The sequence below is a fragment of the Dromiciops gliroides genome, chromosome 2 (genome assembly GCF_019393635.1).
Source record: "Dromiciops gliroides isolate mDroGli1 chromosome 2, mDroGli1.pri, whole genome shotgun sequence".
Lineage (NCBI taxonomy): Eukaryota > Metazoa > Chordata > Mammalia > Microbiotheria > Microbiotheriidae > Dromiciops > Dromiciops gliroides.
The window spans coordinates 35,585,413-35,611,578 of record NC_057862.1 but is presented as its reverse complement, the minus strand read 5'-3'; the positions used below and the strand labels follow the sequence as shown (position 1 = coordinate 35,611,578).

At 41.0% G+C, this 26,166-nt stretch overlaps 1 protein-coding gene and 1 pseudogene across 1 annotated transcript in view; both read right to left on the bottom strand.

Annotated features, from left to right (window-relative positions):
• The window catches only part of ETFA (electron transfer flavoprotein subunit alpha), a 76,534-nt gene extending 52,942 nt beyond the window's left edge, over positions 1–23,592 (bottom strand). Inside the window, exon 1 of the mRNA XM_043983546.1 lies at positions 23,206–23,592. Coding sequence (XP_043839481.1) covers positions 23,206–23,472 — 267 coding nt within the window. The 5' untranslated portion in view covers positions 23,473–23,592. The remainder of the gene's footprint in view (positions 1–23,205) is intronic.
• LOC122741406 lies at positions 7,280–7,924 on the bottom strand (annotated as a pseudogene).
• Positions 23,593–26,166: the final 2,574 nt, after the last annotated feature.

Below are 26,166 nucleotides of genomic sequence, written 5' to 3'. Positions count from 1 at the left end.
AATATAAAAATATTAGCATGATTGTAAAAAAGCATATACTTCACAATCATTCAAAGTCTGACTACCCAATGGTTTTCCAACGAGTATTCCTTGGTGGGGTCTCTCCCTACATATTAACATCATGTAAGACCCCCATTTGTGGCCAATGATACACTAAAGAGAACTTTCTAAAGATCCACTGAGTACTGACATTAAGTGAAGTATAAACCCAAGAGACTGAGATTCCCCTAAGGCATTTACCAATGTCATAGAAGAAATCCTACATGAAGTACAACCAAATTATTTTACATTAACAGCCATACTGTCCAAATGCTGCTATACATGGGTAACACTAAACCAACAGTATCAAGCCAAGGAACTAATATTACACAAAGCTCCCTCAGTGAAAACCTTGGGAGTTTAAAAGGATCACCAGGCATATCAAAAACAAAAAGTGGATTTTTTAAAAGTGCTGAAGGCCCGGGGCGGCTAGGTGGCGTAGTGGATAAAGCACCAGCCTTGGATTCAGGAGTACCTGAGTTCAAATCCAACCTCAGACACTTACTAGCCATGTGACCCTGGGCAAGTCACTTAACCCTCACTGCCTGCCAAAAAAAAAAAAAAAGTGCTGAAGGCCCAAACATGCAGTCAGATGACAAACCAGCAATATATTTGAGACTACAGTTGGACAATGGGTTGAGACCAGAGTTGAGGAGTAGGAGATGAGACTGGGAAATTGTGCCAAGCTTACAATAATTCCAAACTATTTACTACCACAAAAGGTCATCTATTTAGTGAAAATATTTTGCCAGGGATGCTATGTGGCTCTGAATCATGAAACACTAAGAGATCAAATGAACTGAAATAACAAATGATTCAAAAGGCCATGAAAAGAGGTGTGACAAAAGAACTTGAGCTGCATCATGTTACCAATGCTGATGTCCAACACCAGGAAGTAGACCCCATCTTCAGAGTCTCCCAGTTGACTAAAAGGCTAAAAGGTACGCTGGTAAATGTTTAACAAACAACTACCTGTTACTCCTAAATAAGGTACTTAGGTTAATGTATTCTTGGAAGGAAGGAAGGAAGGAAGGAAGGACGGAAGGAAGGACGGAAGGAAGGACGGAAGGAAGGAAGGAAGGAAGGAAGGAAGGAAGGAAGGAAGGAAGGAAGGAAGGAAGGAAGGAAGGAAGGAAGGAAGGAAGGAAGGAAGGAAGGAAAGAAGGAAAGAAGGAAAGAAAGAAGGAAAGAAGGAAAGAAGGAAAGAAGGAAAGAAGGAAAGAAAGAAAGAAAGAAAGAAGGAAAGAAGGAAAGAAGGAAAGAAGGAAAGAAGGAAAGAAGGAAAGAAGGAAAGAAAGAAAGAAAGAAAGAAAGAAAGAAAGAAAGAAAGAAAGAAAGAAAGAAAGAAAGAAAGAAAGAAGGAAAGAAGGAAAGAAGGAAAGAAGGAAAGAAGGAAAGAAGGAAAGAAAGAAAGAAAGAAAGAAGGAAAGAAAGAAAGAAAGAAAGAAAGAAAGAAAGAAAGAAAGAAAGAAAGAAAGAAAGAAAGAAAGAAAGAAAGAAAGAAAGAAAGAAAGAGAGAAGGAAAGAAAGAAAGATCTTTATTTCCAATCATCTCCTTTCATAGCCTACTGCACTACATCTATAAAAGGGCCTGGCTTGGAGGCTTTCCCTCCTCAACTTCCCCAAATGATAATGGTCTATTCTCTTAATATCTCTGCATTTTTCATTTGCTGTATTATTTCCAACATATGGCAAAGTGCCTTGTACTTATTAGGAGCTTCTTAAATATTTTTAAAGTTATTCTAGGACAATTATGCTTTCCTTTTTGTTCTTTCCAATTTCTAGGGCTCGAGTTAGAAGTAGCATTACTGAGTACAAAGTTACAATAAGTAGGGAAATTGAGGCCTAGAACAATTAAAGGACATGTCCAAGATCCCATAGCAAGACAGTGATAGAATTAAGGGCTAGATTCCCAGTCGCAAGTCCAATACTTTTCATTATGCCAGTTCTCTCACATAACCCCAAAGAATCCTTTAGGCGACTCATTTTGTCGTTACTCATTTAGAGCTGCTCCTTTGCCAATAACTCACATGACTTGTTTTCAGCTGAATGCTACAAATGGCACTGGATCAGATCCCGAATGGCACACATGTGATAACAATTACAGAAAAGCAAAGCCAAAATAATAAAGCTCCGGACAGATTTAGAAGCGAACAAGAGTATTTGGGAGACTTCTTAGTTAAGGCTACTCTGATAAAGTAGTACACTTCATGATACTTAGGGGTCCTTATGTTATTTTATCCCTATACATTGCACTAGGCAGGATGGTGGACAGAGAGCCAAACTTGGAGTCAGGAAGACCTGACTTCAAATCCTGGCTCAGATATTTACTAGTTATGTTCCCCTGGGCACCTAATAGTCATTTAACTTTGCTCAATCTGTTTACTCATCTGTAAAATGTGTTAAAATAGGGGCAGCTAGGTGGTGCAGTGGATAAATTACTGGTCCTGGATTCAGGAGGACCTGAGCTCAAATTTGGTCTCAGACACTTGACACTAGCTGTGTGACTCTGGGCAAGCCACTTAACCCTCATTGCCCTGCCCCTCCCCCCTCAAAAAAATAAACACACACAGAGCATCCGCCTCCTAGGGTTGTTGTGGAGATCAAGTGATATAATATGTATCATACAATGTACCTGATAAACTTTTTTTTTTTTTGGTGAGGCAATTGGGGGTTAAGTGACTTGCCCAGGGTCACACAGCTAGTAAGTGTTAAGTGTCTGAGGCCACATTTGAACCCAGGTACTCCTGACTCCAGGGCCAGTGCTCTATCCACTGTGCCACCTAGCTGCCCCCTGATAAACTTTTAACATACTGTCGGCTATTATCATTTTTTTTTCAGTTGATTAATTTGAGAGACAGCATGGTATGATGGAGAGATCACTGGACTTGAGAGTCAAAAGGACCTGGATTCAAATCACACCTCTGACACTTATTAGCTATGAGACTGAGCAAATCAATTTAACCTCAATAATAATAGCTAGCATTTGCATAGTGCTTACCATGTGCCATGTACTGTGTTAAGCACATTATAATTACTCTTTCATTTGATCCTTACAACCCTGCAAGGTAGGTGCTATTATCATCTATATTTTATAGCTGAGGAAACTGAGGCTGGTGTTTAGTGACTCCCTCAAGGTCCCACAGCTAGGAAGTGTCTGAAGATCAATTTGAACTTAGATCTTCCTGCCTCCAGACCTCTATCCACTGCATCCCCAGCTGCCTCTTTCTCCATCTGTAAATTAAGGGTAATGGCTCAGTGGTCCCAAACAAAGGTCCCTTCAAGGTCTATACTATGATTTTTGTTTTGTGATCTAAGTCTGTAAATTCAATGATGTGAGGATATTCCAATAAAGACTCTCCCTATCAAAGTTGACTGGCAACTGCTCTGTAACTTACAGTCATATACAATTGTTTGGGACAATGAGCAATTAAATACCTCACCAAGGATGGCACAGGCAATATGTGACAAAGTAGAAAGTTGAACCCAGATCTTCCTGACTCCAAAGCTGGCTCTGTAACCACTAGATAATAATGGGGTTTTTTGTTTGTTTTTTGTTTTTTTGCGGGGCAATGGGGGTTAAGTGACTTGCCCAGGGTCACAGAGCTAGTAAGTGTCAAGTATCTGAGGCCAGATTTGAACTCAGGTCCTCCTGAGTCCAGGGCTGGTGCTTTATCCACTGTGCCACCTAGCCACCCCAATAATGTTTTGTTTTGTTTTTTTAAGTCAGAACCATAATTTTTTAAAAATTTTCAGCCCCAAATTCTCTCCCTTCAGCCCCTCCACCATCCATTGAAGAGGCAAGAAATACTATACCCATTATACAGATGAAGTCATGCAAAACAGAATTCCACTTTGGAGGGGAAAGGCAAGAAAAATAAAGAAAGGGGAAAAAATAGGTTTCAATCTGCATTTTGAGTTCATCCGTTCTCTCTCTGGAGGAAGATAGCATTTTTCATCACTAGTCCCTTGGAACTGTCTTGGATTATTGTATTGATCAGAGTAGCTAAGTCTTTCACAGTTGATCACTGTTACAATGTTGCTGTTACTATGTACAACGTTCTCCTGATTCTGCTTACTTCACTCTGCATCAGTTTAAGTCTTCCCAAATTTTTCTGAAATAATTTCATGTACAATAGCATTCCATCACAATCATATACCAATCACAACTTGTTTAGCCATTCATTCCCCAATTGATGGAAATCCCCTAAATTTCCAAATTCTTTGCCACCACAAAAAGAGCAGCTATGAATATTTTTGTAAATTTGGGTCCTTTTCCTTTTATCTCTTTGGGATACAGACCTGGTAGTGGTACTGCATGGTCAAAGGGTAAGCAGAGTTTTGTAGCCCTTTGGGTATAATTCCAAATTGTTCTCCAGAATGGTTGGATCAGTTCACTACTCTAATAACAATGCATCAGTGTCCCTATTTGTCCACCTCCCTTCCAGCATTTATCATTTTCCTTTTCTGTCATGATAGTCAATCTAAAAGTGATATCTTAGAATTGTTTTCTCTAATTATTATTAGTAACCCCATTTTTTCACATGACAATTGATAGTTTTGATGTCTTCTGAAAACTGTTTATGTCCTTTGACCATTTATCAACTGCAGAATGACTCATTTATATATTTGGCTGAGTTCCCTATTCATTTGAGAAATGAGGCCTTTATTAGAGAAACTTGTAGAATTTTCCTCCTACTTTCCTTCTAATTTTGGCTGCATTTGTTTTACTTGTGCAAAAGCTTTTTATGTAATTAAAATTATTCATTATAATTATAAATCATATAAATAAATATATAGTTTTTACACATAAATTATAAATAAAATTATCCATTTTACTTCCCATGACCCTCTCTATCTTGTTTGGTCATGTTGTTGTCTTCCCCTATCCACAGAACTGACAAATACATTTTTCATGTTCTCCTAACTGGTTTATGATGTCACCGTTTATGTCTAAACGGTACCCCTAAGTACTGCTTTGGTTGCAAGCCCACAAAATTTGATGTTTTGTCTCATTGTTGTCATTATTTTAAAAAGAAAATGTTTCTCCCCCAAAAGAAAACGTTTCTATGATTTGTTCTTTCACCCACTCATTTTTTAAACCTGCAACATTTTTTAAAACTTACAGTTTCAGAAAAGTTTCAAATATAACTTTTCCCCAAAACACCAAAAGTACTGCATAAAACACCTTCTCTTTAAATACAAACTTTCTTTTCATGATGTACTGCATCAATGTTTTGCACTGATCTTCATGAACAAAGAATTGTATGTTACTTCCTGGAACACAGAAATGGTATACAATAAGACAAGAAGGCTAACACCAATTAGCTAAACTCCAACAGGACTTTTTTTCCCTCAACAAAACTGACCATTTTCTATGTTTTAAAAGTCAATATGGGGGCAGCTAGGTGGCGCAGTGGATAGAGCACCGGCCCTGGATTCAGGAGGACCTGAGTTCAAATCCAGCCTCAGACACTTGACACTTACTAGCTGTGTGACACTAGGCAAGTCACTTAACCCTCATTGCCCTGCCCCAAAAAAAAAGGCAATATGTAAGAACTTTAACTTAGCTATAGCAAATGAAAATTTGTATTTTTAAAAATAAAACTTCAAGTTGAATAATGCTATGAAAGCATTAAGACAAAAAGCTTGAGAAACCAAAACCAGTCTTGTTGCTTGATATCAACATTTAATAAGGGACTTTGAAATAAAATTATCACCTATATTACTTTTGTCCTTTCAAAGAAAAATGCAATAGGAAAATAGAAATAATTTTTACTTTCTTTGAAATTTTTCCACAAAAGATTATGGCAGCAAATTTTGTTATTTCTTTTTAAAAATAACCTCAACCTGGACCACCCTGTTTAAAACCCATTATTCTTGGATTGACTATAAGAGTTGCATCCATGAAAATGATTTGAAATGGGTCCCTGATCTCTATTAGAAGCATAAAAGCCCTAAGAGCAATTTTAATTTACTTCTGGATTCTGTGCATGACTTCCTATAATTCTTCATCAGTATAAACTATGAAGTTAAGTTCATTCAGACGGACTTCTTGGGTATATGAATACAAATGGCATTGATAGCCTTGTATCACTAACTTTTTACAAGGCCAAAGAAAAAATACAGATGGGGAGAGGATAAACTAAGGAGATGGGAAGTGGGGGAAATTATTTTTTTAGGAAAATAAAGTCAACACTCTTAATGTGATCTAAAATCCCTAACCATTTTTTAATGACATGGCACAGCCAAAAAAAAAAAGTCAGATTTAGAAATAAGACCTGTAGGTAAAATGTTCTTGAGTTTGGGTATTATGCCACTCATGGTATACAACTATCTAATATTCCCTTAAGCACGTTCTCGGCACAACAGACACCCCCAAACCCAAATAAAATTACCATTTCTCTATGTAAGTATCTGGCCATTCTTCTGTTAACATGAAGTTGGATCAAACAAGTTTACACCTTACCCCCTATCTAGTAGGTCTTTTTTTCTATTTGACAAATTCAAGTTTAAAAGCTGTTCTTTAAGGGGTCACTGCAATGTTCTTTTCAGTGTTTAATGATGTAAAATTTAACATCCTAGATGGGAGAGCTCAGTATTTTAAAGATGTTAACTTTGCTGCTGAGATTTCTAACAAAGTAGATTCGATTGGTGGCAACTGTTTCAAAATATTATTTGAGGGGTGGCTAGGTGGCGCAGTGGATAAAGCACTGGCCCTGGATTCAGGAGTACCTGAGTTCAAATATGGCCTCAGACACTTGACACTTACTAGCTGTGTGACCCTGGGCAACTCACTTAACCCCCATTGCCCCGCAAAAAAAAAAAAAAAAATTTATTTGAACACCTGGTCATGGGTACAGGTCTCAGGCCTATTGTAAGTTTAGACAATACCTATGACCACCTAGATATGAAGCTATAAGTCCCATTATCCATCTCTTCGACCAGCCATTTCTTTTTCATTTCCTTCACTTGTTTAAAAAAAAAAACTTTAAAAGGAATCCTTTTATGGGGGCAGCTAGGTGGCACACCGGCCCTGGAGTCAGGAGGACCTGAGTTCAAATCCAGCCTCAGACACTTGACACTTACTAGCTGTGTGACCCTGCACAAGTCACTTAACCCTCATTGCCCTGCAAAACAAAAACAAACAAAAATTCCATTGAATTTCTACGGCATGCTTTCTTCTGTCAACTCAACTTTTCAAACAAATAGTTATCAACTAAATGTCCCTTTGACAGATCTATCCCACAGTCACAAAGCAGCTTCCTTTGTTCTAAGTGAGAGCAGTTCTTTGTTCCTTCAGGATTCTAAAACACTGTCATCGCTTTGGGGTGATGCTTTTTCATCAGAAATGATGGTATAGAAGTACAAATTAATCAAGGTCTCTGAGCTACTGAAGGATGAACTGCTGCAGGACTGTTAATGGATACAGTCAAAATTCCTCCATTTGTAGAAGTTCACCATTAATGAGTTTTCTTTGCCAATGGTTTGCCTAAAAGTTGTCCTGGGTGCACCTGATCCTGAACCTTTAGGTCTCTTCTAAAAGGAAAGGCTGTAGTGTGTATTTTTTGCTGATTTAATTTAGTCCCACTCCTTGTGAAATTGACTGGAATATGATTCCTTCTGCTTAACTGGTTAGGTCTCCTGAGAACTAGGATTGGTTTCCTCTGTACTTCGTTTTGCCCCTGAAGACTTGTCTTCCTTTTAACATTAGATAATATTACTGTATGTTCTTCTCACTTAAAGGTGGTTGGCTGATAGGTCTGATTCCTTTACAAACCCCATTTGCTTCCCAAGCTGCCAGGTCAGTGATAACTACATAAGAATATCTTTTTCCAGGGTCCATTCTTCCTCTTTGGTCCAAACGATCTTTTCTTTTTTGTTTGTTTGTTTGTTTTTATGGGGCAATTGGGGTTAAGTGACTTGCCCAGGGTCACACAGCTAGTAAGTGTTAAGTGTCTGAGGCTGGATTTGAACTCAGGTCCTCCTGAATCCAGGGCCAGTGCTCTATCCACTGCGCCACCTAGCTGCCCCTCCAATTAACTTTTAAATCATACTTCCAAGGCCTTTAATTGAATCTGATTTTTATAACATATTGAAAAAGGGGTGCATTTAATATTTCTGCTTTTCTGCATTTGTGAGGTTTTATGTGTTTACATGTTCGATTTTTGTTAAGTTACCATGTACAGCTGAGAAAAAATGGTATGCTCTTTTCTATTCCCATTCAACATTCTTTAGAGGTCTGTCACATCTAACTTTTCTAAGATTCTATTCAGATCATCTTTCTTATTTATTTTATGCCTAGATTTATCTAGGCCTGAGATAGGTATGAGGTCTACCACTATGATACTGTCTATTTCCTCCTATGATTCAATTAACTTTTCCTTCAAAAATTTGGCTGTTACTGCATTTGATGTATATATGTTCAGTACCGATATTAGCTGTCTGTGGTACCTTTTAACAAAATGTAGTTTCTCAGATAATCTCTTAATTTTCCTTTGGTTTATCACAGATCATGATTGCTACCCCAGTCTTTTTTACTTCATCTTAACAGATTTTGCTTCAACTCCTTACTTTAACTCTGTGTGTCTTTCTGTTTCAAGTGTATTTCTTATAAACATATTGTTGAATTGCGGCTTCTAATCCATTCAACTATCCACTTCCATTTTATGGATGAATTCACCTCAATCACATTCACAGTTAAAACAGCTAAATATGCATTTCCCTTCCACCTATTCTCTTTTGCTTATCCTTGGGTGGTTTTTGTTTTGTTTGCCCTGTCCCTCCCTCAATATTGTTTAACTTTTAATCACTGCCTCCTTTAATCTACCCTCCACCTTACCACTTTCCCCTCCCACTTCTCTGTTGGCTAAAATCAATCTCAATGTGTGTATTGTACATTTTTCCCTCTTAAAAACAATTCAGATGTGAGGTTCAAGTACTCTCCACTCCCCCTGCCACTTGCTCCTCCATCATAAAAATTCTTCCTTATGTGCCTTTTCTGTGAGATGATTTTCCCCATTTCTCCTCTCTTCTCTGTTCTCCTAGTGCATCCCTCTTTCTCACCCTTCTATTATTTAGAGATCATCACAACATGGACTCACATCCATACCCTTTAAGTAGACTCCTTCTAAGTGCCCTAATGATAAAATTCTTAGGAATTATTATATGTATCATCTTCCCATATATAGGGGCTAAAATTCTAGCTAAACTGTCTAAAAATCTATTGAGCGGTCACCATAAATTAGAAGCTTTAGCAAGAGTTTAGACTTTTAGGCCCTGGAATCGGGAGGACCTGAGTTCAAATCCAGCCTCAGACACTTAACACTTACTAGCTGTGTGACCCTAGGCAAGTCACTTAACCCTAACTGCCTCACCAAAAAAAAAAAAAAAAAAGAGTTTAGACTTTTAAGTATTTATTAAGGAGCATAAGAATTTGGAGAGGAGAAAGAGGTAATAGATCTAACTATTTCTAAGAGATCCCATCATCTGACCTCTCCAACCCGAGGTCAGGAATCCAAAAAGAAACCCCAACGCTTCCTTCCTCCTCCCAGAAGCCTCCTCTCCAACAGGAAACAGGGATGTTCACACACACACACACACACACACACACACACACACACACACAGCTCCAAGTTAATTGGCTGGTAGCTTTAATCAACAGTACCCATGAGCAAACATCACTTCCTGACGCCAAGGCCACATGGCTTGTCCTCAGGCCAGAGCTCACAAAATATTCCTCCCAGCAGGGGGCATTATTCCAACTCTCACAATAGGAATGTAAACAATTTAACCCAAGTCCCTTATAATTTTACTTTGTTTACTTTTTGTACTTTTCTTGAATCTTGTGTTTGAAAATCAAATTTTCTATTCAACTCCAGTCTTTTTGTCAGAAATGCTTGAAAGTACTCTTTCATAAAATATCCATTTTTCCATCATATTATAATCCCATTTTGCTAGGTAGGTTATTCTTGCTTGTAATCCTAATTCTTTTATTTTCCAGAATTTCATTCCAAGCTCTCCACTCCTAACTGTAGTAGCTGCTTAGTCTTATGTGATCTTGACTGTAGTTCCATGGTATTTGAATTGTGTCTTTCTGGCTATTGGCACTATTTTCTCCTTGAAAAGGAGAAGCTCTAGAATTTGGCTATAATATTCTTGGGAGGTTTTCTTTTGGGATCTCTTTCAGGTTTCAATTTCTACTTTTCCCTCTTGTTCTATATCTGGGCAATTTTCCCCCATAATTTTTTTGAAATAAGATGTGTAGGCTCTTATTTTGATCATGGCTTTCAAGTAGTCTGATAATTCTTGAATGATTTCTCCTTGATCTATTTTTCAGGTTAGTTGTTTTTTCCTATGAGATATTATACATCTTTTTTTTCTTTTGACTTTGTTTTATTTTATTTTGGTGTCTTATGGAGTCATGAGTTTCCACTTAATTTTTATTTTTGATGAATTATTTTCTTCAGTGAGGCTCTCTCTCTCTTTTACCATTTGGCCAATTCTGATTTTTTTTTAAGGAATTATTTTCTTTAGTAATTTTTGTGCCTCTTTTACCAAGATATTCTCTTTTCATAATTTTAGTGCATTGCTCTTGTTTCTCTCCTTAATTTTCCCTCTAATGCTCTTATTTAAATTCTAAAATCATTTTTTTTGCTTTTGAGAGGTCTTTTTCAAGGAATTCTCGTTGGGTTTGTATCCAAACTGTATTTTTTTTTTTTTGAGGCTTTGCTTATAGATGCTTCTGAATTTGTGTCTTGTTTTTAACTGTCACCACAGAACTTTTTATGGTCAGGTTCTTTTTTGTTGTTATTGTTTGCTCATCTTTCAAACCTATTTCTTGACTTTGGACATTATGTTAGAGTTGAGCTCCCCTTACTTCTGGGGCTAGAAGGAATGTCTAGCCTGGTCTGCTTATTTTTAGGTCCTGCTGCTTTCTCAGCTAAGTACAGAAGGAAGGGGGGGAGTGGAGGGGGAGAGGAGTGAGGGTACTGAAATTGTCAGGACTTCCAAGGTGCTTTGACATGGGGAGAGATCTTGTCTTCCTGGTCTTTGCTCTAGTCCTTATATAGGTAGGGCCCCTGCTCCCTCACAACCTCAATTTCTCTCCATCTTAGACCTGTAATCCATACCTAGATTGGGTCCACAGCATACCCCCTTTGCCACCACAAGTATCCCTCTCAAGCTAAATGCTGGGTGCTAAATGCTCCTGGTGCCACTGCCATTTTTGGTGTCACCATCACTGTTGCAACTGCTACCACCACTACCTCTGAGGTCCACAGCTGATAGAGCTGCTATGGACATCTCCCACTCCAGGTCTACAGCCCTCTGTTTTTGTCTTCCTAAGCTGACCTGAATGTTATTTAGAAGAGTATATTGGGAGAGCTCAGCAAAAATATTTGCATTATTTCACCATCTTGGCTCAATCCCCTATAATTTTTTTAAGAACTGTATTTTTCTTTATATCTGTAAAGCATTTATTTTTTGTTCCTCCTTGTTCTTTGTGGGGCAAGCAGGGTTGGATTCTTTTTTTTTCTTTTAAATGAAAGTATTTTATTATTTTCCAGTTACATGTAGAGATAGTTTTCAACATTTGTTTATATAAGATTTCCAATTTCAAATTTTTAGAAAGCAGGTAATTTGATATAGGTCACACACACACACAATAACATTAAACATATTTCTGCATTAGTCATGTTATAAGAGAAGAATCAGAGCAATAAGGAAAAGCCTCAAAATAGAAAAACAACAGCATCAAAAACAAAAGAAATAGTATGGTTCAATCAGCATCCATATTCCACAGTGCTTTTTTTTTCTGGATTTGGAGAGTCTTTTCCATCTGGAGTCCTTTGGAACTTTCTTGTATCATTGTATTGGTGAGAGGAATCTAGTCTATCACAGTTGATCAACAAATAATGTTGATGATACTATGTATAACGAGGAACTGTATTTTATTAAATAAAAACAAAAGTATAACCTTCAAATAAAAATGCATTAATGCTAAAAGGAGAAAAACAGACCCCCTAAAAATTATCATCTCATTTAAATTATACTAACTATATTATCCAGACTATATACACACACTTTTTTTTTTTTTTGCAAAACCAAAGTTTAAATGGATAAAACAATTTTCCCAATAACTTAAAGAGTACTACAAAGGCATCCTTCTAATACACAGAGAAGATTTATAGCTATTACCACTTATAAATGATTCCTATAGCAGGCAGCATCTTTGTAATAACAAAAAATACAGAGAATGTTGATTACAAAAAAGCGTTGAGTTTGGTAGGAGAAAGCAGTGCCTTAAGCACTCTCCTCCAATAGAGAAGGCAGGTGTCACGAAGGTATTAAGATGATCAAAGAAAGAGTCCTTGAAGAACACAGGTAACCCCCCATCTACCAATTGTAAAATTCTCCAGATGTGCATGCCCACAAACACACACAGAGCCATCAGAACAAAACTAAGTAAATAGAGGATAAGTTAGTATTGCCTGCAGCTCACTGAGTGAATGCATCACATACCCAGGACAATTACTGTAGATGTACTGATAAACTAGGTCCAAGATTGAACAGGAACAGAAAAGTGGGCCAAAGACTATTTGGGAACTGCATGGTGCCTGCAACAGTCTCATCCTGGTCCTTGTGATAAAACCCCATCCTTTTAAACACTGACATTCTTTTGGGCGTGCTAGATGGCTACAAAGTGTAGAAAACTCATATTTCGAAAGAATCAAAACTGCAAGAAATCCAGAGGAAATGAAAGATAAATTACATCTGTAATTAGGTTCTATCAGCAATATCAAAAATTTCTTGCATGTAAAGAGCAGAGCAAAGGCAACAGAGACATGTCTGGCGGGAAAAGGAAGCAGCCTGGTTGTATGGGAACAAAAGCAATAATTAGAAAGCCTGAGTATTTTACTGGTATGCAAAAATGCTAAAAGGCAGAATGCTTCTCAACCTAGGGCTGCAGAATTATTTCAAGGGGACCACATCTAGTCATGTATCCTCTCAATCAAAAAATATTAATAGTGCAACTACAATGAGTTAGGGGTCTCAAAAATGATTGACAATAAAAAGGCAAATCACTGAGTAGAGGAACTTCTACTTATTGATTCTCTATAGAAGATCATGGAATAATATGAGCCAAGAATCCAATTGGGTAAGAAGACTTCTGACATGTAACTGCTGTTTGGAGAGGATGCCCATATCAGGCTCACTCATCAAAAATCATGAAAAAAGAAGATTTACCATTGTCATACTTATTGTCATGTCATATTTTGTAAAACATCCAAGAATTGAGGGGATGCCCATCAATTGGAGACTGGCTAAACAAGTTGTAGTATATGAATGTTATGGAAGACTATTGTGCTGTAAGAAATGATGAGCAGACAGATTTCAGAGAAACCTGGAAAGACTGATGCTGAGTGAAATGAACAGAACCAAGAGAACATTGTACACAGTTGTAACAAACACTGTGATGAGCAATTGTGATAGACTTAGCTCTTCTCTGTAATACAATCATCCAAGACAATACCAAAACACTTCTCATGGAAAATGCTCTCCACCAGTTTGGAATTATGCCCAAAGGGCTATAAAGCTCTGCATACCCTTTGACCCAGCAATACCACTATTAGGACTTTTTCCCAAAGAGATCATCAAAAAGGGAAAAGGACCCACATGTACAAAAATATTTATAGCTGCTCTTTTTGTGGTGGCAAGGAATTGGAAATTATGGGGATGTCCATCAATTGGGAATGGCTGAACAAGTTGTGGTATATGAATGTAATGGAATTCTATTGTGCTGTAAGAAATGATGAGCAGGCAGATTTCAGAGAAACCTGGAAGGACTTACATCAACTGATGCTGAGTGAGATGAGCAGAACCAGGAGAACATTGTACACAGTATCAACAACGTGTGTCGATCAACTGTGATAGACTTGACTCTTCTAAGCAATACAATGGTCCAAGATAGTTCCAAAGGACTCATGATACAAAATGCTCTCCAAATCGAAAAAAAAAAATTACTGTTGAATCTGGATGCAGATCGAACCATACTATTTGTTTTTGTTGTTGTTTTTCTTTTTTGAGATTTTTCCTTTTTGCTCTGATTCTTCTCTCATTACATGACTAATGCAGAAATATGTTTAATGTGATTGTACATATATTACCTATATCAGATTACTTGCTGTCTTGGGGAGGGAGGGAGAAAAATTTGAAGCAAGAAATCTTATAAAAACAAATGTTGAAAACTATCTCTACATGTAACTGGAAAATAATAAAATATTTATATGGGGGGGGGATAAAAAAGAAAATGCTTTCCATATCCAGAAAAAGAACTATGCAAATTTGGAACTAAAAATCCTATGAAAACAAATGTTGAAAACTATCCTTATATGTAACTGGAAAATAATAAAATACTTTTATGTATTTTAAAAAAAAAATGGGGCAGCTAGGTGGCGCAGTGGATAGAGCACTGGCCCTGGATTCAGGAGGACCCAAGTTCAAATCCGAGCTCAGACACTTGACACTAGCTGCGTGACCCTGGGCAAGTCACTTAACCCCAACTGCCTCACAAAAAAACCAAAACCAAAAAAAAAAAAAAAAGAACTATGGAGTCTGAATGCAGATTGAAGCATACTATTTTGACTTCTTTTCTGGGTTTTTGTTGTTTCTTCTGTCTTGTGGTTTTTCCTTCTGTTCTGATTCTTTTCTCACAACATGACTAATGTGGAAATATGTTTAATATGATCGTAATATATATCCTATATCAGATTGCTTGCTGGTTTCTGGGGGGAAGAAGGAAGAGGGGGGAAAATTTGGAACTCAAAATCTTACAAAAATGAATGTTGAAAACTATCTTTACATGTAATTGGAAAAAATAAAATACTGTTTTTAAAAATTTTTAAAGGAAAAAATAAAATTAAAATTAAAAAACATCTTAGAACTTCATATAAACTATTAATTTGCTTTACAGAAAGAATCTTAGAAATATCAGGCATTACTATACTCCTGGTGTAGTTCTCTTTATAAAGAAAAATGGAATTATCTTATAAATATGAAACTTCATACCCTTTAATCTATTAATGGAGACTACATAATAAAGGTGTTATTGATGAGAAAAAATATCTATTTATAGAAAAGTATTTTTCTTTTTCTTTCTTTTCTTTTTTTTTGCAGGGCAATGGGGGTTAAGTGACTTGCCCAGGGTCACACAGCTAATAAGTGTCAAGTGTTTGAGACCAGATTTGAATTCAGGTCCTCTTAAATCCAGGGCCAGTGCTTTCTCCACTGTGCCACCTAGCTGCCTCCTATGTTCAAAAGTATTTTTACCAACATTATTTGTAAAAGCAAAAATCTGGAAACAACTCAAATGGAAAATAGCTAAACAAACTAGAATATAAAAAACAGTAAGATACTTTTGATCCACAAAAAAAAGATAGGTAGCACATGCTTTGTTGCTGTTTTGTTTTTTCCAATTACATACTAGTCTCACGTACTTACAGAAATCAGGGAGCTTTACTGGATTGAAAACTACTTGAAGCCAGGTATCCAAACTCAATCACTTCTGAGAAGTAGCCTGGAATAGTGAATAGAGGACTAGATTTACAGTCAGAGACCTGGGTTCAAATTCCACCTAAGATAATTATTAGTTTTGTGACTCTAGTCAAGTCACTCAACAACCTCATTTGTTATAAACTGAGTAAAACAGGAACACGAAATATCTGTGCCACTTACTTTTCATATCATTTGTTGTAAGGATAAAAAAAAAGATTATGTAAAGTGTTTTGCAAACTTTAAAGCATTAAATAAATGTCAGTTATTGTCGCTATGGTTTACTTGGTGCCTTTCGCTTATTACCCTTTTATTGAAAGAATGTACAAAAATATCTTTTTTCTTTTTTTTTTTAAGTGAGGCAATTGGGGTTAAGTGACTTGCCCAGGGTCACACAGCTACTAAGTGTTAAGTGTCTGAGGCTGAATTTGAACTCAGGTACTCCTGACTCCAGGGCCAGTGCTCTATCCACTGTGCCACCTAGCTGCCCCAAAAATAGCTTTTGAAAAATGTTTGCCATGTAAAATGAATGAACAAGTTTCCAGGAGCTGTGGGGATAGTACCAATCTTCTAAGTATTTAATAGAGATGATTGAGGACATTTTTTCCTTGGAGAAGCATCCTAGAATCATAAAATATTGGAGATGGAAATAGAATACCAGCACTGACAGGGCCTTTCCAATGTAGAATTCCCCGGCAAGAAGGCATTTCCACCTCCATCTCTTGCATCTATCCCCTTCTTGCTACTCAGAGCCACCAGTCTGGTATAGGCCTTCATTGCCTCTTGCCTGGACCACTGCAGTCATCCCTGCCTCAAGACTCTTCCCTTCCAATCCATCATCCACACAGCTATAGCCTCCAGTGGGATTTTCCTTTAGCACAAGTCTGACCAAATCCCTTAAGATAGCATATAGGGCAGCTAGATGGCGCAGTGGATAAAGCACTGGCCCTGGATTCAGGAGGACCTGAGTTCAAATCCATCCTCAAATACTTGACACTTACTAGCTGTGTGACCCTGGGCAAGTCACTTAACCCTCATTGCCCTGCAAAAGAGAGAGAGAGAGAGAGAGAGAGAGAGAGAGAGAGAGAGAGAGAGAGAGAGAGAGAGAGAGCGCATATAGTTCAACTCCTACATTTTACAGAGGAGGATGTTAAGTAATTTGCATATGGTCCCACTATTAACAAGTTATAGAACTAGGATGATGCAGCTGAAAAAGTTCTGACCTTGGGGCAACCAGGTGGCGTAGTGGATAAAGCACTGGCCCTGGATTCAGGAGGACCTGAGTTCAAATCCAGCCTCGGACACTTGATACTTACTAGCTGGGTGACCCTGGGCAAGTCACTTAACTCCCATTTGCTCCACAAAAAAGAAAAAGTTCTGACCTTTAAATCATATGCAATTTACTCTGTATATATCTGTACCTAGTTAGCATACATGATGTCTCCCCATTAGACTGTAAGCTTCTTGAGAGCAAGGACTTTTTTTCCCTTTTTTTCCATCCCCAGCATTTAGTGCAGTGCCTGACAATTGGAAGACCTCAACTCTGTCCCTAATTAGCTGACATTAGGCAAATCATGTGACCACTCAGCTTCAGTTTCCTTCTTTATGAAATCATAGGCTTGGACTTGATGGTTTCTAAGATCACTTCCAGCTCCACAGCACTATGAAATAAGTATACATAGAAATAACCACATGGCAAAGTTAGGCAGGGAAAGGGACAAATGTCTCTGAGCAAGGGAAATGATGTGAGGATGCTCAATTTAAAAGAGAAAAATAACTACATATTTTGTCTCTCAGGTTTCCAGAAATGACAAAAAAAATTACCCAGAAACTTTAGCTCTAAATGGCATTTTGAGTGTGCATGTAACTGGCTACTAACTTTCTTTTTCATCTCTCCTCAAACATCCTAGCCCCCATCATCTACAGGGGTAAGAAAACCTAGCTTCTTCTCAGTTGCTAATTTTGGAAGCTATACTTTGGGGATCTGGCAGAATAGCTAGATGAAAATGCATTTCTGACCCCTTTAAGGAACTCAGAAAGGACTGAACCTCTGAGACACAAAGGAAAATATAGACATACTGTCTCCACTGCCCTTAACCTCAGAAATAAAAAAGTCATCTTTAGACATGCTAGATAGATACTTTTTCCCCTTCAGTTCTACCCAAAACAATTTTTAAAAGTCCCTTTTTGCTATCTTAAGAACCTAACAAGGGGGCAGCTAGGTGGCACAGTGGATAAAGCACTGACCCTGGATTCAGGAGGACCTGAGTTCAAATAGGGCCTCAGACACTTGACACTTACTAGCTGTGTGACCCTGGGCAAGTCACTTAACCCCCACTGCCCTGCGGGGGGAAAAAAAAAAAAAGAATGAAAGAACCTAACAAAATGTTCGTTACAATAATGCAACTGAATGTAGCATGAGGGACCAGAAAGGACTATGGTACAGTCCAAACTCTGCACTAATAATGTATGTGACCTCAGGTAAGTCACAAAATCTCAGAGCCTTATACTTCTCATCCAAAATGAAAGGGGTTGAAATAATTGTCTCTAGAGTTCTATAATCCATTCTACTGTACTTCAATTAAATAACATAATCTTTTACCTTTTTAGTACCATGGCAGCTTTTCATTGTATCGAGAAATCCCATCAAACTGTCTGCATGACATTGATTCCAATATTAAAAACATGCCCAATCTACTTCATTTAAAAACAGTAAAGTCCCTGAATAGACACCTTGGCAGTCAGCAGCATTTTACCAAATGTACCTCATACAATAAATGTCCTCCTAGAAACCTCCCCCCTCCCTCCCAGTTGGCTCCGGTTCTCCTTTCCAAAAAGATTAAAACCAAAGTTGTGAATTACAGAGTTCAACGCTATCCCATCAATACCCAACTGATGGCTGGCTCTAACCAACCTTCAGTTTTCTCCACAGTACTTTCATGGCTTGTGACAAAACACCCCTTAGAGTAAACCTCTGTCCCAGTGTCAGACTCTGAAGACCTTGACCACGCTTCGCAGCCTCCACAAACACCTTTCTTTTGCTATCTCCTCTTCAGGTCCCTCTTTTCACATTCAGATTTGTGACACGGCAGAAGTAAGCCACCAAGTGCAGCTCAGTTCTATTCTCTGCTTCTTCATTGGAGAGATAAAATAAAGTCTATGGTAATTAACAGATACAATCTGAAACTCAAAGAATGTGCTCAGGGCCACATATAGAGCCCGGAGGAGAAGCACCTTTTTTGCCATCTTCTGAGCAATCCACACATTTATTTCTTCCATTTCCCAGCTTCTCTGGGTGGAAAGGGACCTTCAGGCTGGTGTGATTCAGCCTGAGGCACAATTCCTTCTACAACCTCCGAAAAGTTTGCCAATAAAGACTTCTATAAAGACCTACAATGAGAGAGCTCCCTTCACTTTTGGACAGTTCTTACTATTTATTAGGAAGGGCTCTGCAGCTCCCTCTCATTGCTCCTAGTTCTACAATGCTAGACCACGATAAGAGAAACAAGTTTGATTCTGGTTCCACAAGTCATGCTTCTAATATTTAAAGACAGCAATCAAGTCACGCCACCTATACTCTTCTCCAGGCTAAACAACCCAGCTTCTGCAACTGATCCTGGCAGGACAATTCCCATATCCAGTTCCCTGACCATCTGGGACATACCCTCCATAGTCAAAATTCCTCCGACAGAGTAGATTATTTAAAGATAAACTTTGAAACCCAGTTTCTAATCTTAATCCTTTGGGAAAACAAACAAGTTTCCCAGTTTATATTCAAGGTAAAGTGGATTGGAATAAATGAAAAGATAGGGATTTGAGATCAAATGTCTACAGGCATTTCCTCAATGGCAAGAGCAGTAAGACCTCAGGCGGTGAGTTCTTATCAATGTTTTTCCATAAAACCTTCACCAAAGGACTGAAGGCAGGGTTTTAGTATCTTGGAGATGCCAAGGTCCAACTTGGGTTAACTCTAGCTTTTGCTAAGTAGGACACTTTTCTTCCCATGTCTTTCCCATTCCTACACAGATTCCTGCTCATACCCACCATGCCCTTTGCAATTACCCTTGGGACTAGAGATAGGGTGATTTTTTTTACTATAAGATGGTGGAGGTGGAGGAATAGGCCCTTACTTCTGGCCTGTTTTGTTTTCCCACTTTGGCGGAGTTATTCCTTTCCTCAGACATTTGTAATTCAAATTTATTTCACCGGGCACAGGCCCTGGATGACTAAAGGGGGACTGATTCTCCTTGTGTGACTTCCAAATTTAAAAATAAATCAAGGGCAAATTCCTCTGGAACCTTACCAGAGCCCATTTGAAATTTCCATCTTTAGATACTTGTCACCAAGTCAGGTTTTATGAGGATTACTTACTACGCTCACTCAAACAATAAGGAAAGCACTAGGACAGGAGCAAGAGAGGCTTTGAACCCCAGGTCAAGTCCAGGATTTGCCACTAATTCCCCCACTTAGGATCAAGCAATTAACATTTATTGAGCACCTATTACAGGCCAGGCATTACCCTAAGGCCTGGGAATACAAAAGAGACAAAATACAGTCCCTGCCCTCAAGGAGTTTACAATTTAATCGAGCCAATAAGTGAATAAACATACACAAAGCAAACTATAAACAGGAGGAAAAATAGGAAATAATTAACAGAGAGAAGACACTAGAATTAGGGGTGAGGAAGGCTTCCAGCAAAAGATGGAATTTTAGTTGGCACTTAAAGGAAGCCAGAGAGGTAAGGAGTTGGAAAGGAAATGGGAAAGTGTTCAGGCATGGGGGACAGCCAGAGAAAATGCCCAGCCTGAGAGATGGAGTGTCTTGTTCATGCAAAAGTCAAGAGACCAGGGTCACTGGAGAGAAGAGTATGTGTTGGGGAGTAGGACATAAGAAGACTGGAAAGGTAGGAGGGGGCTACAAATGATGAGCTCTGCATGCCAAACAGAGCATTTTGTATTTGCTCCTGGAGATGACAGGAAGCCACTGGAGTTTACTGAGTAGATGAGTCACTTTGGTGACTGAATGGAAGGATGAATGGAGTAAGGAAAGACTTGAGTCAGGCTGACCCCAGCAATTATTGTAATAGTCCAGGTGTAAGGTGATGAGGGCCTACACTAGAGTGGTGGCATGTCAGAGAAGAAAGGGAAACCAGCAAGCTTTGGCAACAGCTTGAATGTGGAAGGCTGGGGGGAGAGAGTGAGGAGTAAAGGAAGGCTCCTAGGTAGTGAGACTTGGGAGGATGGTGGTACAGGAACAGGGAAAGTAAGAATGAGGAAGGTTTAGGGGAAAGATAATGAGTCCCACTTCGGACATGTTGAGTGAGATTAAAATATCTACTGACATCCGGTTCAGGATGTCTGAAAGGCAGAGAAGTTAGAGCAGGATTTCTGGATTTGAGAGTCCTCAACACAAAGATGAAAATTCAATCCATGGGACCTACTGAGATCACCAAGTGAGGTAGGATAGGGGAAGAAGAGAATCCAGGACAGGACCCTGAGAGACACAGATGTTTACTGAGCATGATCTGTAGGAAGATCTAGCAAGGAGACGGAGAAGGGGCAGTCAGGTAGGCAGGAGGAACACCAGGAAAAGGGTGCCCCAAAAACCTAGAGTGAAGAGAACATGAAGGAGGAGAGAGCGACTGACAGTGCCAAGAGCTGCAAAGAGAATAAGGACAGAGAAGAGGCCATTGGATTTGGCAGCTAAGAGATCCCTGGTCACAGTGGAGAGGGCAGTCGGGGTAGAATGATTGGAAGCCAGATTCCATGGGGAGGGTAAACCAACTCCTGCCCCTAGATTTAAATCTCAAATACAAAAAAAAAAAAAAAAAAGAAAAAGGCCCAGAACCAGATAACCTTTTCACTCAAACATCACAGCAGACGTGGCCAAGAGTTTACCTGTTTACCTTCCTCCTCAGCAAGAATCCTGGATTCTGGATAACTCAACTTTTCCTGGTGTTTCCCGAATCTAGACCTCACAAGGCCCTCACAAGGACCCTCAGAAGAAACAGGCACTGCTAGAAGGATAAGTGACTGAGTGGAAATAAGCAGAAAGCCCTCCTCCCCCAGCTATGTACGTGACACCCACGGTGTGCTGCTGAGACTGGTCTTGAGGTCAGAAGACTTGGATTCAAATCCTAGCTCAGACACTTACTAGTTTATGGCACTGGTCAAGTGACTTAACTGCTCTGGAGACCAATTTTCTCATCTGCGCAAGAAGAGGGCTCAACCAGAAACCTTCTGAGGCCCCTTCAAGCTCTCAGTCTCTGATACGTCCGAGTTGCCCAATACCTGAACTGATCCCCGGCTGCTCCACTTCCTTTCTCAGCAGGATGTTAGAGGGAAACCCTAAACCTCTCTATCAATGAGCTAGTTAATGGAAAGTTTGCAGGAAGACCACTTCATGCCGAGGAAGGAAAAAACCTTCAAAGCACGTTGGAAGAGCTGAAAGGCTCACAACAGACTAAAGCCAGAAAAGTTATTGGCAGAGGAGAGTACCCAAGCCCTGTTCTTTGCCTCCAAACCTCCAGAGAATGTAGAAACCACTAACTGGCTAGAGTGGCCAGTATCGAAGAAAGAGCCCAGAACTTGGAGTTAAGAGAGCTGGGTTCAAATTCCAGCCTCCGACACGGGCTGTGTGACCTCCCTGAGCCTCAGCTTTCCCAAGTGTAAAATGGATCTGATATCTGAAGTATTTATTTATCGCACAAGATCAAACGGGAAAAGTGTGCCGGGATCCAAGTTCCTCCACCCTCCCTCCTCTCTGGGTATGGTTCTCTCGTCAAACTAGCGACAGTCCAAAAGGCCCCCTGCCGTGAGCTAAGGATCTCCTCGCGCCCCCCGCCCCCCAGCACCAGACCCCAGACAGAACAGGTCGATACCCACAAGTCTAAGCACAAAACCAAGCTGCAGGGGCTTTAGCACGGTCAAGGTGCACCATACCCCCCAGGAGGGTCCCGGCCCCTGTGCACCCCCAACTCCAGCCCGCACGTGACTGACGCTGGACACCTGCCCACTCCGAGTCGGGCACACTCGCTGGGAGGCTCAGGGCGCACCCCCCACCCAAGCCCCCCCAAAGGGCCGGCCCCGCTCCAGGAAGTTAGGAGAACTTGGGGCCGATGACGTCAGGGCAAGGGGTTCCGGAGCTGTCAGTGGAGGGGAGGGGGCTCCGGGGACGCCCCGGTCCGGCCTCCTCGTGCTGCACGCCGGCACCCTGGGCCCCGGGAGGGCCGGACTGGGCGGGGGCGGGGGCGCGGGAGAGTGCGGGGGAGGTACAAATCCAGGTTACCCGCGGCTGGCACCGGGAGCCCGGGAGGCGGAGGCGGGAGGGCCGGCTCCTCTGCTTCCCGGGTCCGCACCGGAGGCCCAGGCCAGGCGGGAAGGCCCGGGGCCGAGTCCAGACTCCGGAGCCCCTTCCCCGCTCTGAGCTCCAGTTTCCCCGTCTGTCCCCGGAGACAGCAACCGGCCCGGCTCCCCCTCCCCAGGGGCCTCGGGATGCCCCGGCCGAGCACACAGCAGGCGCCTACTGGGGGTGCGCTGCCCGGGTCGGGGCCCTCGCTGGGTGTCGGGCCGGGGGCGGTAGCGGCAGCCCTTGCCCCTGCCCTGCCGCCCTCACCGTGGCCCGCCTCAGGCGAGCGGGAGCCGCCGCCGCCGCCCGGAACATGGCCGTTGCTGCTGCCGCTGCCGCCGCTCCTCTAACACCGGCTTCGGCTCCTGCCCTGCCCCGGCCCGGCCTCCTCAGCTCCGGCCCCTCGGATCTCAGCCCCTCTCCGGCTCGTGGGCCGGCCCAGTTCTCGCGATACTCGGCGCCAGGGCGGGGCCCCCAACCCGCCAGCGAAGGCTGTGAACCAGAATTCGGCCTCCTACGCAGCCCAATGGCCATCGCGAGAGTGGAGGCGGGGCCCAAGAAGTGGGAGGCACTCGGAAGTAGGGCAAAGGCCACGGCGGCCCCCGGGGCAGAGGAGCAGTCTGAGCGCCGTGACCTTGGGCGGTCCGCGCCTGCTCCGCTGCGTCGGGCTCCGGCCCGGGAAGCGGAAGGGGCGGGAGCGCGCGGCTTCGGTCCCGCTTGCTGGCCCAGGGCAGGACGGGTTCTGTGCTCACCTTCTTCTACGCGTCCTTGGGAAGGAGCGCCCTGGCAGGACCCTGGCCCTGATGCGACGTCGCCGGACCTTATTACCTGTTGGCTGTTAGGAGGGACAAACTGAGACATTTGTGAAGCGCATAGCACGCGCACAGCAGGCGTTTAATCCATGCAGGTTCCCTTTCGCCCCCCCCCCCCGCCTCCCCCCTCTCCACCCAGAAGCATCCAGTTTAGCAAAGAATAAAAAGCTACATTAACAATGAAGGTTCCCTCAGACACTTGACACTCACTAGCTGTGTGACCCTGGGCAAGTCACTTAACCCCCATTGCCCCGCCAAAAAACCCCACAACAATGAAAGTTTACACACACACACACACACACACACACATATAACCAATATCGGATTGCCTGCTGTCTGGGGGAGGGAGGGAGAAAAATTGGAAATTGGAAATCTTATGTAAACAAATACTGAAAGCTATCTCTACATGTAACTGGAAAATAATAAAATACTTTTAAAAAAAACAATGAAGGTTCCATACCCTCTGAAAATAAGGTAAAAATCAGATAGATAGAAAAATTTAAAAACAAAACCATTTCAGCAAAACTAACGAACACATCCCACGCCTCTTCAAAGACCGTCAAAAAACTACATATTAAGCGTTTGCTATGTCCCAGGCTAACTACTGACCAAAAACATGCCCCCTAATCTCATGGGACTCACCTAACTGAAGAAGGTACATTCCCACGTTTCTTTCCTCTTTGGGGCTGAACTTAGTCATTACAATTACCAAGCCTTCAATTTCTTTTGTTGTTCTCCTCTCCAGTTCCATCTTTTTTAATATTGTATATATTACTTCCTTGTTCTGCTTATTTCACTTGGCTCCAGTTCTTATAAATTTCTTCTTGGCATTCTTCATATTCACCCTTTTGGTCCAGTAATATTTCATTATCTAGTCATTCATCAAGGGATAGGCATCTACTTTCCCCTGCTTCCTTGGCTTCAACAAAAAAAAACATACTGCTATAAATACTTTGGTGTGTATGGCAAGTTTCTTCCCCTATGTGACTTCCTTGAGGTATGTATATAAGTAATGAAGTCTCTGGCTGGATTTATCTGATCATTTTACTCACTTTCTTTTTTTTTCTTATCTTTTTTTTTTTTTTTAGTGAGGCAATTGGGGTTAAGTGACTTGCCCAGGGTCACACAGCTAGTAAGTGTTAAGTTTCTGAGGCTGGATTTGAACTCAGGTACTCCTGACTCCAGGGCTGGTGCTCTATCTACTGCGCCACCTAGCTGCCCCTACTCACTTTCTTAGTATAATTACAAATTGCATTCCATAATGGTTGGATCCATTCAGAACTCCACTCAAAGTATATCTTTTTTTTATTATATTGGGCTTTCAGTAAATGTGAGGTTTAAGGCCCAAAATGACTTTTTGTAGGAAAAGATTTCAACAAGTTCAAAATATAACTCATCTTTTCCCTGCCAAACCCTCTCTTGCTCTTCCCTATCAAGGCAACCGCATACCTTCTGTTCCCCAGGCTCACAACCTAGGTGTCATCCCCAGCTCAGACTGTCACTGATCCAAGCTATTGCCAAATCTTGTCATTTCTACTTTCAAAACATCTCTATTATACATACATCTCCTCTCTTGACACAGTTGGCACCTCGATATAAGCTCTTACCACTTCATGTCTGGAATCCTACAAAAGCCTTCTCTGTTTGATCTCCCTTCCTTAAGCCCTTCCCCGATGTAGTCTATTTCAGCAGCCCAAGTGATCCTCCTGAAAGTGAAGATCTGAATTTGTCACTGTTCAATAAATTACTGTGTCTCCCTGTTACCTCAAGGATCAAATTAAAAACCCTCTGTTCAGCTTTTAATGCCCTGTACCCCTTCCTTCCTCCCTCCCTTCCTTTCTTCCTTTTAAGTCTTCTCATACTCTACCCTCCTCCACATATGATTGTTCATCCATAGTTATCAAAGTGGACTAATGATATCACAGGTAATGATATCACTTGGAGCCACAGGTAAGAGTTGGGTGAATCAGGTGGACACCAATGATGGATGAGCAGTCCTCACACCAGAGATGACAGTCCTTCTGAACATCCCATAGACCCCTCCACATGCATCTATGATCCAGGGACACTGGTCTTCTTGCTATTCCTCTTATGGGACACAGTCTTCCAATTCTGTACCTTTTCTCTGCCTGCCCTCAGTGCTTGGAATGCTCTCTCCTCATCTCCGCTCAGTTCCAATCCTACCTTCTGCAAGAAGCCCCTCAGGTCTCCCACCCACCCCTCTACCGATGGTGCCCATCCTCTGAGATGACCTCCTATTTGTCTCATATGCAAGTTGTCTCCCCCAACAGACTGTGAGCTCCGTGAGAGTTGGCACTGTTTTTGCCTTTCTTTGTATCCCCAGCTGAGTAATAAATAAATGCTTGTTGATTCAACTTGACTTGACCAAGCTTAGCCTTGTGGATTTGAAACCAAG